At 46.0% G+C, this 14,608-nt stretch overlaps 1 protein-coding gene across 4 annotated transcripts in view; it reads left to right on the top strand.

Annotated features, from left to right (window-relative positions):
* SRGAP3 (SLIT-ROBO Rho GTPase activating protein 3) overlaps window positions 1-14,608 on the top strand; it is a 259,954-nt gene that overhangs the window by 238,374 nt on the left and 6,972 nt on the right. For all 4 annotated transcript variants that reach the window (XM_066244398.1, XM_066244399.1, XM_066244400.1 and 1 more), the window contains 2 exons: window positions 11,957-12,137; window positions 13,813-13,962. In XM_066244398.1, the coding sequence (XP_066100495.1) occupies window positions 11,957-12,137; window positions 13,813-13,962 (331 nt within the window). The remainder of the gene's footprint in view (window positions 1-11,956; window positions 12,138-13,812; window positions 13,963-14,608) is intronic.

The raw sequence follows: 14,608 nt of genomic DNA on the forward strand, positions 1-14,608 counted from the left end.
GAGATAGTTTTACTATTTAAAAATCATTATTTAGCACTTCTCTTACTGATCTTTGTGTTCCTGTGAGGGGACAATGTCAGGTCCTGTTAGCCACCACGTTTGTCAGGAGAGCTGATTAGGTACTCAGGTGTGGTTTGGGGAGCTGGTGAGAGAAGCAAGACTGATGGGTGGGTTTCCACATTCTAGTAGGACCGTTTCAGTTGCCCCTGACAGCACCTTCAACTCCAACTAACTTAAGCTTAAGTGAGATTCCGATCATATACCTGGAACTCCCAGGGTAGGTATGGCTGCAGACACAGCTTGGTCCAGGGGTTTAGTTGATCTTGCCAGGGATTTGTCTCCATCTTCCTATTCTGGTTCTCTCTGTGTTGGCTTCATTCTCAAGTAGGGTCTTCCTGTGTGAAACTGTCTCTGACAGTTTCAGATTTTCATCCTCTTTTCATACGAAGTACCAAAGGCAAAGAGCTTCCTGTTCATAATGGTTCCAAGAAAGCCCCTGGGGTAGTCTCACTGGACTGTCTCGAGTCACACCCCTGGGCAAGAACCAATCACTGTGGCCTGAGAGGGAACCACTGAGTCAGGCCTGGGTCACAAAAAGGTGCAGAAAAGCAAATCTAGGTATAATAATGTTGAGCTCTGAACCTCTTCAGCATGCTGAGAGGCTGAAGTCATCCTGAGCTGAGAAGACGGTCCTGCAGAGCCTTTGTCTGGAGATGTGAGGGCTGCCCCTCCTGCTTGCTTGCAGCAGCTTGCTTTCCTCTTTTCTGCTTTTCCTCTTTCTCTACCACCTGCAGTTCCCACTCTCCTTGTACCACTTTTAACACCCCCTTCTTGTTCTCACCATGTGTCACTTGTTTTATTCTCTCTTTGTGCATGAGTGTATGTGTATGTATGTGTGTGCGTGTGTGTGTGTCTTTCTCTGGCTCCAGATCTTGCTCTCAGTCTCTCTTCTGTCACTATCCCTTTTGTTCTATCCAGTGAGATAAATTAATATTTCAGAAATGAGATGTGTCGGGCCTGCTGCTGGTGGAGGCAGCTGTGGCCACAGGAATGCAGGTCAGGTGCCTCTGAGAACCTGCAGCCCTCTTTCCCTGGGGGTGAGGGTGCTGTCAGTCATCCCACACCTGTGGAGTTGGCCCAAGCTCCTCTGCCCAGGGTGGAATGCTACTGTGGGTGCCAGGACTGAGCAGGATGAGGACCAGAGAGGATGTCTTGCTGTGTGAGGAAAGAAGCAAGCACGGAGGCTTCACCCACCCTCCCACCCAGAAAAGGCTGCCTCGCCCACTCAGAGCAGAGACATACAATGTCCCTAAAATGGGATCAGTCATTACTGTGTGTCTACTTCCCCAGAAGACCCTGCTCCTGCAGATCTTTGTCAAGCTGCTGGTTTCTGAGAATGAGAATGAGAAAGGGCCTGCAAGAGCCAGGGTCCCACTCCCTGAAGCTCTCACTGTATCCACTGGGTTGCTGAGGGATGCTGACTCAGGAACATTCTTTGGAGAAAAATAAAATGCATTTTCTAACTGTTTACATTCATGCCGACCCAGACAAAGCAGTGACAGAAACACGGAGCTTCAGGAATAGTCAAGGGACACCAGACTCTGAGAAAGGAGAACTGGATGGGAAAGATAGAGAACTTTATGGTCATGTGATCTTTGACAAGCCGTGTAACCTCTGGCCTCAGTTTCCTTGTCTGTAAAATGGGAATGACATTACCAGGAGAAATTGTGTCCTAAAATGAGGTGATGTAGATGAAGGAGCTTGGCACAGTGCCTGGAACAAGGTGGACAGGGATGACTGACTGTAAATCCTGTATAAATCCTCCCAATCCTGATAGAGAAACTGATCCAGGGAATTGTACTGACCCCACTGGTCATTGGCAGCCTGAACTCCTTGATTTATTCACCTATTTTCCTCTAAGACACTTCATCTGGGAATCATCAGACCTTGGTTTCTGTAGAGAACACCCAGCAGACTTCAAAGGTCAAATCAGCCATAAAACCACCACTCCATGTCCTTGTAATAGACAAGTCACCCAGTGAGTGATCAAGTTAGAGGAACAAATTAGTTGCTTGGCCTTGTACTGCTTTTCCTGTCTCAACAGATTCTGTACCCAACTGATGCCTGCTGCCCTGTCTCCTAACTTGTCATCAGTTTAAGTGAAAAATCCATTGGGCTTGCTGTTTTGGTCTCTAAGATTTATGAAGAAACGATGGTTAAGCTAAGAACACTTGATTGTCAGAACTAAACCTAAGGAAAACATTAAGGCAGTCTGTCAATAGCAACTTCATTAACTGGATGCTAAATGAAGAGCAAGACTGACAGATAAGGAAACCACTAAAATCAGTCACAGAAATTTGTCCATATTGGGCAATATGTTGATTTTCAATAAAATTGCATCTTCAGCCCTGGCCGGTTGGCTCAGTGGTAGAGCATCGGCCTGGCATGCAGGAGTCCCGGGTTCAATTCCCAGCCAGGGCACACAGGAGAGGCGCCCATTTACCTCTCCACCCCTCCCCCTCTCCTTCCTCTCTGTCTCTCTCTGTCTCTCTCTTCCCCTCCCACAGTGAGGCTCCATTGGAGCAAAGATGGCCTGGGCACTGGGGATGGCTCTGTGGCCTCTGCCTCAGGCGCTAGAATGGCTCTGGACGCAACAGAGCGATGCCCCAGAGGGGCAGAACATCGTCCCCTGGTGGGCATGCCGGGTGGATCCCGGTCGGGCGCATGCGGGAGTCTGTCTGACTGCCTCCCCGTTTCCAGCTTTGGAAAAATGAAAAAAAAAAAATTGCATCTTCATTCTCTTACTAATGTATTCTCCAAATTGCCTTTGACTCCTTGCCCATCATCTACATTTAGAGAGCCACAAAGCCATTCATTCTTTAGGAGGTTCATGATGGGCAAAATTTTGTTTCTGTTGAAACATGTACCTCTGAGAAGAGGTCCACAGTTTTGTTTTTGTCGTGTGTGTGTGTGTGTGTGTGTGTGTGTGTGTGTGTGTGTGTGACAGAGACAAAGAAAGGGACAGATAGGGACAGACAGACAGGATGGCCCTCTAACCAACTGAGCTAACTAACAAGGGCCTCTATTTTCTTATTTTTAATTTTGGCCTTTTCTTTTTCTTTCTTTCTTTTTTGATAGAGACAGAAAGAGAGTCAGAGAGAGGGACAGATAGGGACAGACAGACAGGAAGGGAAAGAGATAAGAAGCATCAATTCTTCATTACCACACCTTAGTTGTTCATTGACTGCTTTCTCATATGTGCCTTGACTGGGAGGCTACAGCAGACCGAGAGACCCCTTGCTCAAACCAGCAACCTTGGGTCCAAGCTGGTGAGCTTTTGCTCAAACCAGATGAGCCCGTGCGCAAGCTGGCAACCTCAGGGTTTCAAACCTGGGCCCTTCGCGTCCCTGTCTGATGCTCTATCCACTGCACCACTGCCTGGTCAGGCGAGGTCCATAGTTTTCATCAGACTGTCCTAGGCATCTACTCCAAATCAAGGTAAGATTTTTATTTGTTTGCAGTTCCAGATTTTCTTTAATATAAATTTTCAGACACATAGAAAAGTTGAAGAATTTTATACAATGAACAACCATACATCTACCACCTAGTCTCTACAATTGTTGATATTTGGTCTTATTTACTTTATCATATATTTATCTACCCATCTATCAATCCAGCTTATTTTAAAACACATTTAAAAGTACATTGAGCCTAACCAGGCAGTGGCGCAGTGGATAGAGCATCAGACTAGGATGCAGAGGACCCAGGTTCGAGACCCTGAGGTCACCAGCTTGAGCGTGGGCTCATCTGGTTTGAGCAAAAAGCTCACCAGCTTGGACCCAAGATCGCTGGCTTGAGCAAGGGGTTACTCAGTCTGCTGAAGGCACATATGAGAAATCAATCAATGAACAACTAAGGTGTCGCAACAAAAAAACTAATGATTGATGCTTCTCATCTCTCTCCGTTCCTGTCTGTCTTTGTCCCTATCTGACTCTCTTTCTCTCTCTGTCCCTGTAAAAAAAAAAAAAGGTACATTGAAATCATTAGTGCCTGTCTCCCCCAAACACTTCAGCATATAAATCAGTAACTAGGGGGTCAATATTGTTTATGGTGTTTTTTTAAGTAAAATAGCACATATGGGAAATGTACAAATCCTAAGTATATCATTCCATGAGCTTTTTAAAAAAGAGTTTATTGATTTTTAGAGAGAGAGAGAGAGAGAGAGAGAGAGGAATGTCAATCCTTTCCTGTAATTGCCCTGACTGGGAATTGAACTAGCAACCTCTGTACTTTGGGATGATGCTCTAACCAACCAACCTATTGACTGGGGCTCCATGAGTTTTTTTAAATGTAAAATATTAGTATAACTCAGACCCTTATCAAGAAATGGAACATTTCCAATACCCTAGAAAGTTTCTTCATGCCTCTTCCCAATCAGTCCCTGCCCCAAAAGCCCAAGGAGCAACCACCGGTGTGATTTTTTTTTTAAGCATAGTTTGCCTGTTCTAGAACTTTATATAAATGGAGTTTATAGAATAGGATTTTTTGGCTCTGTCTTCTTTTGCTTGGCATAATGTTTACACACTGATGAATGTTGTATGTATTAGGTAAGGTTTTGATAGAATTAAAACAGTAATGCAGTCAATTTATACATGAACACCCAATCCTGCTTGAATCATGGCCACTCTGCCCCATTAAGAAATAAAGACCAATAAGAAATGAGACCAGTGGCCACTTTCTTACTACCATGACTATTATGCCTAACCCCTAGCGCAGAGGTGGCCTGCAGCACGTGGCTTAGGCCTGATACATGAGGAAGACTGTCTCTTATTATTTTAACCATTTTATTGTGATATAATTTACATACCACACAATTCACCCATTCAAAATGTCCAATTCAATGTTTTTTGTTTGTTTGTTTTTTTGGGGTTTTTTTGCATTTTTCTGAAGCTGGAAACAGGGAGAGACAGTCAGACAGACTCCCGCATGCACCCAACCAGGATCCACCCCGCACGCCCACCTTGGGGCGACGCTTTGCCCACCAGGGGGCGATGCTCTGCCCATCCTGGGCGTCGCCATGTTGCGACCAGAGCCACTCTAGCGCCTGAGGCAGAGGCCACAGAGCCATCCCCAGCACCCGGGCCATCTTTGCTCCAATGGAGCCTTGGTTGCGGGAGGGGAAGAGAGAGACAGAGAGGAAGGCGCGGCGGAGGGGTGGAGAAGCAAATGGGCGCTTCTCCTGTGTGCCCTGGCCGGGAATCGAACTCGGGTCCTCCACATGCTAGGCCGACGCTCTACCGCTGAGCCAACCGGCCAGGGCCAATTCAGTGTTTTTAAATATATTCACAGATATGTACAACCATCACCACAATTTTGAACTTTAAAAAAATTTTTTTTATGTGCCTTGACCACGGGCCTTCAGCAGACCGAGTAACCCCTTGCTCAAGCCAGGGACATTGGGCTCAAGCTGGTGAGCTTTTGCTCAAACCAGAATAGCCCTCGCTCAAGCTGGCGACCTCGGGGTCTCGAACCTGGGTCTTATGCATCCCAGTCCGATGCTCTATCCACTGCACCACCGCCTGGTCAGGCAATTTTGAACATTTTAATCACCATAAAAAGAAACTCCATTCCCTTAGCTATCATCCCTTACCCTCCTGTTTCCCACTCCCACGGTTCCCCTAGCCCTAAACAATCACAAACCCATTTTCTGTCTCTCTGGATTCGTCAAATCTGGACATCTCACATAAACGGAATCGTGCAATATGAGACCATGGTGTCTGGCTTCTTTCACTTAGGGATGTTTGCAAGGTTCACCCCTGTTGTCATGTATATGGGAATGACATGACGGGAATTTGTTTCTTTTTTTTTCTTTTTTCTTTTTTTTTTTTTAACAGAGACAGAGAAAGAGTCAGAGAGAGGGATAGATAGGGACAGACAGACAGGAACAGAGAGAGATGAGAAGCATCAATCATCAGTTTTTCGTGGCGACACCTTAGTTGTTCATTGATTGCTTTCTCATATGTGTCTTGACCACGGGCCTTCAGCAGACCAAGGAACCCCTTGCTAGAGCCAGCGACCTTGGGTCCAAGCTGGAGAGCTTTTGCTCAAACCAGATGAGCCCACGCTCAAGCTGGCGACCTCGGGGTCTCGAACCTGGGTCCTTCCACATCCCAATCCGACGCTCTATCCACTGCATCACTGCCTGGTCAGGCAATTTGTTTCTTTTTAAGGCTGAATAATATCCCATTGTATGAATAAACCACCTTTTATTTATCCACTTGTCGGATGATGAACATTTGGGTTGTTCCCACTTTTTGGTGATTATGATAATGCTGCTATAAACATTTGTGTACAGTTTTTGTACAGACAGGTTTTTGTTTCTCTTGAGTATACCTGTGAGTGGAATTGCTGGGTCATATAGTAGCTCTATGTTTAGTCATTTAGGGAACTGCCACACTGCTTTCCAAACCCTATGGACAGGCCCCAGGTTACTTCATTCCTTTAGTTGCAAGGAAGATGAGAGAAGAGAAGGCACATTAAATTAACATGGTGACAGTAGCCTCTCTCTTCTGGTGAGTGAATGAAATCAGGATTCTCTCTTCAGAGGCAGTGTAGGGGTGGGGGTGGCTGGGTGGGGCAGTGAGGTGGTATTGAGAGGAATGGCGCCATCTCCTGTCCTTTACAGGCAGAGTTTGTGACCTAAAACTGTGTTCTCTGATGTGGCATCATTAGAGAAGGGCGTTGGAGTTTCCCATCAGGTGGTGGGGAGAGAAGGATGATGAGAACGAGACTTGTAAAATGCTTGGCCTTCACATTCTGAAATGAAAGGAAAGTTCCAAGGTGTCTTTTCATCTCCATGTCAAGCTCCTGGGTTTTGGAAACAGCCACTGAGTTGCTGCTGCCTCCAACCTCTCCCTTCCAGTCCTTTCCCAACCCTGCAACTGCTGTATTCCTGGGTGACTTTTCTGAAGTGTGACCCCAGCCAGGCCCTGCCTGTAACAGTCCTCAGCCTCTCCTTAAGCTCAAGGGCTGGCTTCCCATTGCTTCGCTCACTGGCATGACCACCCTATCAGTTAGCAGGAGGTGAGTGAATATCAAACATACAACGTGGTATAGACATATATTCATATTTATATTGCATAGATATAAAGATCCTGGGCAGCGGTCAACTTCGCATGTTTGAAAAGCACCAAGAAGGCAGTCCTGCCTGGGTAGCTCAGTTGGTTAGAGCGTTGTCCCTATATGCCAAGGTTGCAGGTTCAATTCCTCTCTCTTTCTGTCTCTCTCTCTGTCTCTTCTCCCCCCTCACCTTCTCCTCGCTTTCCATCTCTCTTCCTTCCCTCTCCCCCTTCTTCTCTCTCTAAAATCAATAAATACAGAAAATTAAAAAACACCAGGAAGTTTTATTAATGATACCTAGAGCTTAGGCTTAGTTATCAGTTCATCACTCTCTACTGGTTTGACTCACGCCTCATGTGACACATCATTTCTACTCAGCCTCAGTTTCCTCATCTGTAAAATGAGGATAATGCTGCCAATGTTGTTGTGAGGATTAAATGTGATAATGTAAGGAGAACACTCAGTACATAATAAAAGTTTAATTTGTTCTATACAAGTCACCAATGCGCATTGACTGCCCATTCATTCCAGGGATTGTTCTAGAAGGGGGGAAATAGCAGGAAATAAAATAAAACCCCTGTCCTAATGGAGCTCACATTATAATTGGAAAGATCAGTAGTAAACAAGTTAGAAAACCCCATGTGCATGTGCGTGTGTGCACGCACATACAGAAGTTCAGGTTGTGAGAAGAGCTGTGAAGAAGATTAAAGCAAGAGATTTTGGAGTGATTTGACAGTTTTTGCTTTTGCAGTTATGGGTAGTCAGGAAAGGCCTTCCTGAGAAAATAACGTTTGAGAACAGGCCTGACTGAAATTAGGGAGTAACAGACAGTTGTCAATAAATATTTGTTGAATGTGAATATATTCAAAGATCCAGGAGAAAAAAATCCCAAGAAGAGGCAGTAAGTACAAAGGCCCTGTGGCAGGGAAAAGTGTAGCCTGTTTTAAAAGCACTGAGAAGGCTCTGTGAATGTGTTTGCTGTTGTGATTAGGGTTAATGTGTACTGATATCTACAACTTATTTTAAAAATTCATTAAGAAAATAAGATGGATAGATAGTTGTGCGATAAAACTAATTAACAGTAGAATTTGGGTGAGTATATGCATTTTCACTGAAAAATTCCTTCAGCTTTACTTTGTGTTTGAAAACTGTTGTGATATAGTGTTGGAGGAGAAACATCAGGAAGGCTTGTGAGGCCGGGGCAGACTGAGAGGAAGGGACAAGGCTGCAGAGGTCTCTGGGCCCAGAGCATGGCGGTCCTCAGGAACCGTGTGAAGACATTTGGTTTTGTTCCAAGCACAGTGGGAAGCCTTCCGAGGAGTTTGGACAAGAGAGTTTCATGATCTGATTTATGACTTTCAAAGATCCCTCTGACTGCTGTGGGGAGCAGTGGCTCCCCAGGTAAGAATGAAGGTGAGAAGGCCTGGTAGAGGGACAACAGTGGCAGCGGAAGTGGTGAGACTGGTCAAACTCAGGGACAGCTTACAGGGGTTGTGCCAGATTAGATGTGGGACATTCAAGAGCAACTGCAAGGCTTTGGCCTGAGTGAGTGAGCAAGGTGGTTCTATGTCCTAATGGGGATGGTGGGGGAATGAAGTCAGTTTGGGGAGGGGTGTGTGGGAGAGTGGTAGGGGGGAGAATCGCATATTCTATATTAGGTATTACAAACCCAAATAATAGATTTCTTAATAACTGATAGCTAGTATTACTCTTCCTACCACACACACTTACATAACGACATCTGCAAACACATGCATTCACTCTCAGCTGTGGCTCAGCTCTGCTTCTCCCATTTTTTTCTTTTCTCTCTCTTACATTTTCCATTCCTCCTCTGCCTCCCCATCCCCACCTCCCAGCACCAGACTGCCCCCAGTGACTGCTGGAGGCTCTGGGCATAGAAAGACAGACAGGAACTGGAAACCCGAGGTAGTCCCTCCATGCTCCTCCAAGCAGGAGCCAACCTTGGAGGAGCAAACCTGCTTGGGTCAGCTTCTTTATCAGTTGAATCAGCTCACAGAAGCCCCTGGGGTGAAGCTCCTGGTCTTGCAAACCCTCTGGTCTCTTTGTTCTCTGCAGCTAAGCAGGCAGTGCTAGCACATGGCTGGGTGGCAGGGGCAGAAATGGGGCAGAGAAAGGACGGAGATCTCCCCACTTTCCAGAGGTGACTCTGAGTCAAGATCTAAGTTATTTGACCCATTTAGCTATGCTGTCATTTTGCGTCAACTGTGTTAGGAGAACATTTAAAGACATTTGTCAGGGAGGCAGCTGGGAAAAGCTGACTTAACTGTCTGAGGCCCACTTTCTGCAGAAGGCTGTCCCAGGCACCGAGGATGTGTACATCCAAAGACGGCTGCATTTCATGGGGGCGCTGACACAGGCATCCTGAGCCAGCACTTACAGAGAGAGCCCTAGTACATGTGTATGATGGGGATTAGTGGGGGAGGTGGACAAAGGGGCTTGCTCACTCTGCTCTTTGACTTTTCCATGCTGCCCTGGCCCTTAAAAGTGCATCAGCTCTGGTAACAACTAACTCTCATGTGAATTAACTATATGCCTGCACTGTTGTAAGCACTTTATGTACTATAGCTCATTTAATCCTCATAACAACCCTATAAGGCATAGGTACTATTACTTTTCATTCCCATTCTACAGATGAGGAAACTGAGGCTTAGAAAGGAGAACTAAGTTGCCAAAAGTCACACAGCTAAAAACTAGCAAAATCAGGTGTTCTGGCCTTATATCCATGATGGCCAGGTAGACGGCTGGACAGACAGATACAGATACTTCACCAGGAACGGAGCAGATAGGGAGTCCCATGGACGCTCAGCATAAGGAAAGTATCTGCAGGTTAGTGAGAGCAGGGGTCACTTTTATTACTCTTTTATTCTATTAGAATTTAATATATCTACACATATTATTTGTATAATTGTTTTTTGTTTTTTTGTGTGTGAGAGAGACAGAGAGGGACAGAGAGGGACAGACAGACAGGAAGGAAGAGAGATGAAAAGCATCAATTCTTTTTTTTTTTTTTGAGAAGCATCAATTCTTTATTGCAGCTCCATAGTTGTTCACTGATTGCTTTCTCATATGTGCCTTGATTGGGGGGGGGGGGCTACAGCAGAGCAAGTGACCCCTTGCTCAAGCCAGTGACCTTGGGCCTCAAGCCATCAACCTTTGGGCTCAAACCAGCGACCATGGGGTCATATCTATGATCCCACACTCAAACCAGCAAACTTGCACTCAAGCTGGTAAGTCCATGCTCAAGCCGAATGAGCCTGCACTCAAGCTGGCGACCTTGGGGTTTCAAACCTGGGTCCTCTGTGTCCTAGTCCATCTCTCTATCCACTGCACCATTGCCTGGTCAGGATATTTGTATAATGTTAAACATCTTTGTGCTTGTTTTAAAATACATTAATACTTATATATTTTTTTCTATCAAGTATGGGCACCTCTTAGGGTATAATCTATAACAGGTTAAATCAATCATGGGCATAACTTTCCTGCTCCCCATGTAGTCTCCTCCCCAAGAGTCATTAGCTGTATGGTTGTAGGCCAGCCACTTGAACTCTCTGCAGTTTATATTTCTTGTCTGGCCTACCCCATAGGTTAAAGCCATTAGTAATTTTAATCATAATCATGAGAATAATTATCAACTGAATACCTAATATATGTCTGTACTGTGCTATTTATCATGCATTATCTTTGAATCCTCCTAACAACCCTTCCAGATAAGGCCGCTGAGGTGTACAGAGGTTATGTAACCTGCCTGCGGTCCAGACAAGAAGTGACAAAGCTGGTCAGTAGGAGTGCCACAAGGGCAAGAGCCATATCCTTGTTGTCGAACCCAGTCAGGGTCTGTCACTGACCAGAGAAGAGTAAATGTGTGATGGGTAAATGTGTGTTTGCAAAGAGGAGGAATGCTTGAGGTATGGCCCCAGTAAGAACTGTCCCCCACAACATGAAGTCTGTGGATGGGTATGTTAGTCAGCTCTGCTGTCCTAACAGAATACCCCAGACTGGGGGCTTAAACAATAAAAATTTATTTCCTCACACTTTTGGAGTCTGTAGAATTTCAAGAGCTCTCTTTTCGTGGCTTGTAGACAGCTGCCTTCTCTCTGCTTCCTCACATGGCCCGTCCTCTGTGCGCATGTAGGGAGAGACAGAGATCTCTGGCACCCTCTCCTCTTCATGGAGGGATACCAGTTCTGTGGGGTTAGGGCCCAACCCTTCTGATCTCATTTAACTTCAGTTATTTCCTGAAGGCCCTATCCCCAGAGCCCTTCACATTGAGGGTTAGGGCTTCAACACACGGATTTTGGGGGACACAGTTCAATCCATAATGGTGAGCTCTGAGGAACCTTAAAGAGTTCTAGGAACCCGTAAAAATGTGTACAACAGTTTACATAGTTGGGAGTCCACATATACTATCTGTTTAACTTCTCAAAAGGTAAGAACCACTAAAAGTGTTATAAGTGGACAAAGGGAAACAGTTCATGGAAAAATGGAAACAATTTGTATTAAGGGGTAGAAGGAAAGAAAATTTCTTATAACTTTGTTTTAATAAGTATTTTTTAAATGGTGTACAAAAAGGGCAGTAGAAAATAAGGGTAGAGTATGTCAGCCCCCATTTTTAGTTTTGGGAACTTAGATGCCTGAGGTCACAGTGTGAGAGAGCAGATCTAAGCATAGAAGCCTGGTGTCCTGACCCCAGCCCACACTGTTTTCACCAGGCTTGTAGTCTGTGCTGCCCCGTAGAAGCCAGGTCCGGCTGAGCAAGGCTCTTGGGCTGCCCTTCTGCTGAACTTATGGATGCTCTTCCTTCTTACTTTCCTTCCAGAAGTGGAACAGATCGAAGCCATCGCCAAGTTTGACTATGTGGGGCGGTCCCCACGTGAGCTGTCCTTCAAGAAGGGGGCCTCGCTGCTGTTGTACCACCGTGCCTCAGAGGACTGGTGGGAGGGTCGTCACAACGGCGTGGATGGACTCATCCCACATCAATACATAGTCGTACAGGACATGTGAGTGGGAGCTGGACTCTCCTATGAAGAATACCATAATCAATTAGTGATGTCTAGAATGACAGGAAGGGAAGTGCTGGGTTGTATGCCAGGGATCTGCTTTCCCTGATATAATACCCTTGGTCGTCTGGATAATACCCTTAACTGGTGATCCTTTGAACAAATAAGCAAATTGCTAATACTTCAAGGTACACAGAGACAGCATTTGGTATCCTTGCCCCCATTCTGACCTACCTGACAGCCTCCAGAGCATCCATCACTCACCATGGTTCTCAGCATCCAGTGGATCTTGCCACACACCTCCACCTTTCTGGCCTTCCCTATAGCCAGTGGCCAGCCCACCACCTCTTTAGCTGCCTACCCCCAAGGTGGCACTCTCAGGGGATGGGCAGGAGCAATTATATCTTCATTTTTAGTTAATAGGGTACTATGTGTTTATTGAGGTATAATTGACATACAACATTATATTCAAGTATACAACATAATGATTTTGTATTTGTATATATTGCAGAATGATCACCACAATGAGTCTGATTAATATCTATCACCACACATAATTAAAAATTTTTCATATGTGATGAGAATTTTTAAGATCTACTCTCTTAACAATTTTCAAATATGCAATACAGTATTATTACCTACAATCACCATCGTATACATTACATCCCCAGGACTTACTTATTTTATAACTGAAAGTTTGTATCTTTTGAGTCCCTTCACCCACTGAACCCCCTACCCCCACTGCACCGCCGACCTCTGGCAACCACCTGTCTGTTGTCTGTATCTATGGGTACTATTTTTTTTAAAATAATTTCAGGCATTAAAAAAATCCTTGCATTCCAAATACTAGCTCTACCAGAAGGTGAGAATGTCTACACCTTCCATTCTCTGAAAGCCGTTGAGCATTCTCACATACACACTCCCTCTGAGCACTGGTCAGACTCAAGGGGAACTGATTTATCAAGGAAGCAGCCTCCAAGCTAGACCTCAAGGGAAGGAGCCAAAGGCATAAGTTTTGATAGCAGAGGGAACAGTCTGAAGCCAGGGAAAAGTCCAGGAGTAGACAAACCCTCTCGCTACTCTCACGTCCCCAGGCCTCTGTGGTCAGGGACAGGGCACTGGAAGGGAGAGGGAAGTGGAGAAGGCTGGCAGGTAACTACAACAAGGTCAGGTCAACTCATGATTGTCCGAGCCTTGGGTAAGGAGGGGTGGGATGGCGGCACCATCTTCCTCCCTTGCTCAGCCCTAAACCACTTCTCCTGGAGCCATGTGGAGACTCGGCACTCAGTGCCCAGCTTACAGGGTCTTCTCCCCATTTCTTGAACACACCCTCTAGCATTTAGCTTGTCCTCACCCTCAGCAACCTGGGAGAGAAGAACTTAGAGGAGGGGAGAGGAGAAGGTAGGCATGGGGTGGTGGGACAGAGGAGGACCTTCTGCTGGAGAAACTGACGTAGGAGCGCAGCAGTGGGCATGCATGGCGATGAGACAGGGAGCGGGATGTGCCTCACCCTGAGTGTGGGCACAAGTTAACTGGGAGGTGTATGTTGATCCAGCCCCTCAGACAGGCCTGCGGAGCCCTGCACTTCCTGGGTTATTTGGGACACCCCCAGTTCACCTCTGTCCTTCCTGAGTCCTCTGGGGCACTCCCAATTCACGCCTGTTCTTCTCCCCAGGGATGACGCCTTCTCGGACAGCCTCAGCCAAAAGGCGGACAGCGAGGCCAGCAGTGGACCGCTGCTGGACGACAAGGCCTCCTCCAAAAACGACCTCCAGTCCCCCACAGAGCACATCTCGGATTATGGCTTTGGGGGGGTGATGGGCCGGTAGGAAACACAGATTCATTTTTTTTCTGCTAGTGCCTGGCCTGTTGGTATCTGATTTGGGAGAAAAAAAGGGGGCAGAAGGGAGAAAAATAGGCTGCTGTGGCCCCTCGTTCCCCACAGTTGACATTGGGCACACCTGGGTGGGTCCCCTGGACCTGGCCTCAGAATGCCGGGTATAAAACAATCCAGCTTGGGGTGGGGGGAGGTGTGGAGAAGGGAGAGAAAAGACATAATATTGGCAAATCAGTGCTTTTTATTCAAAATAATAACAATAAGTCGGGGAAAGAGAGAGTATAAACTGGCAAGTATTGTTTCAATCTCTTTCTAGTTCTTATGCCTCCTCCACTTTCTGTTGAAGACCCAAGCACAATAGTTATATTTATAAATTTAAAGCTCATATCCTCCCTGAAGGGTGGTATGTAAACAGAAAGCTCACACCCCCTCAAGTGTGGGGAAGATTGACACTCCAGTCCACCCACTTATCTCTGGGAGCACATTATACTGAGTTCTTCACTCCCCATGTGTGGGCCATATGTCATATGACCTTTCTGCCGAAGGGGCTGTGCTCCTTACTCTGCATATTGGTGTAGTCCAAAGGCTGTCGTTCTTTAAAAGAGAGACAGAGGAAAAGACAAAACAAACAAAA

Source organism: Saccopteryx bilineata, chromosome 10, assembly GCF_036850765.1.
Source record: "Saccopteryx bilineata isolate mSacBil1 chromosome 10, mSacBil1_pri_phased_curated, whole genome shotgun sequence".
NCBI lineage: Eukaryota > Metazoa > Chordata > Mammalia > Chiroptera > Emballonuridae > Saccopteryx > Saccopteryx bilineata.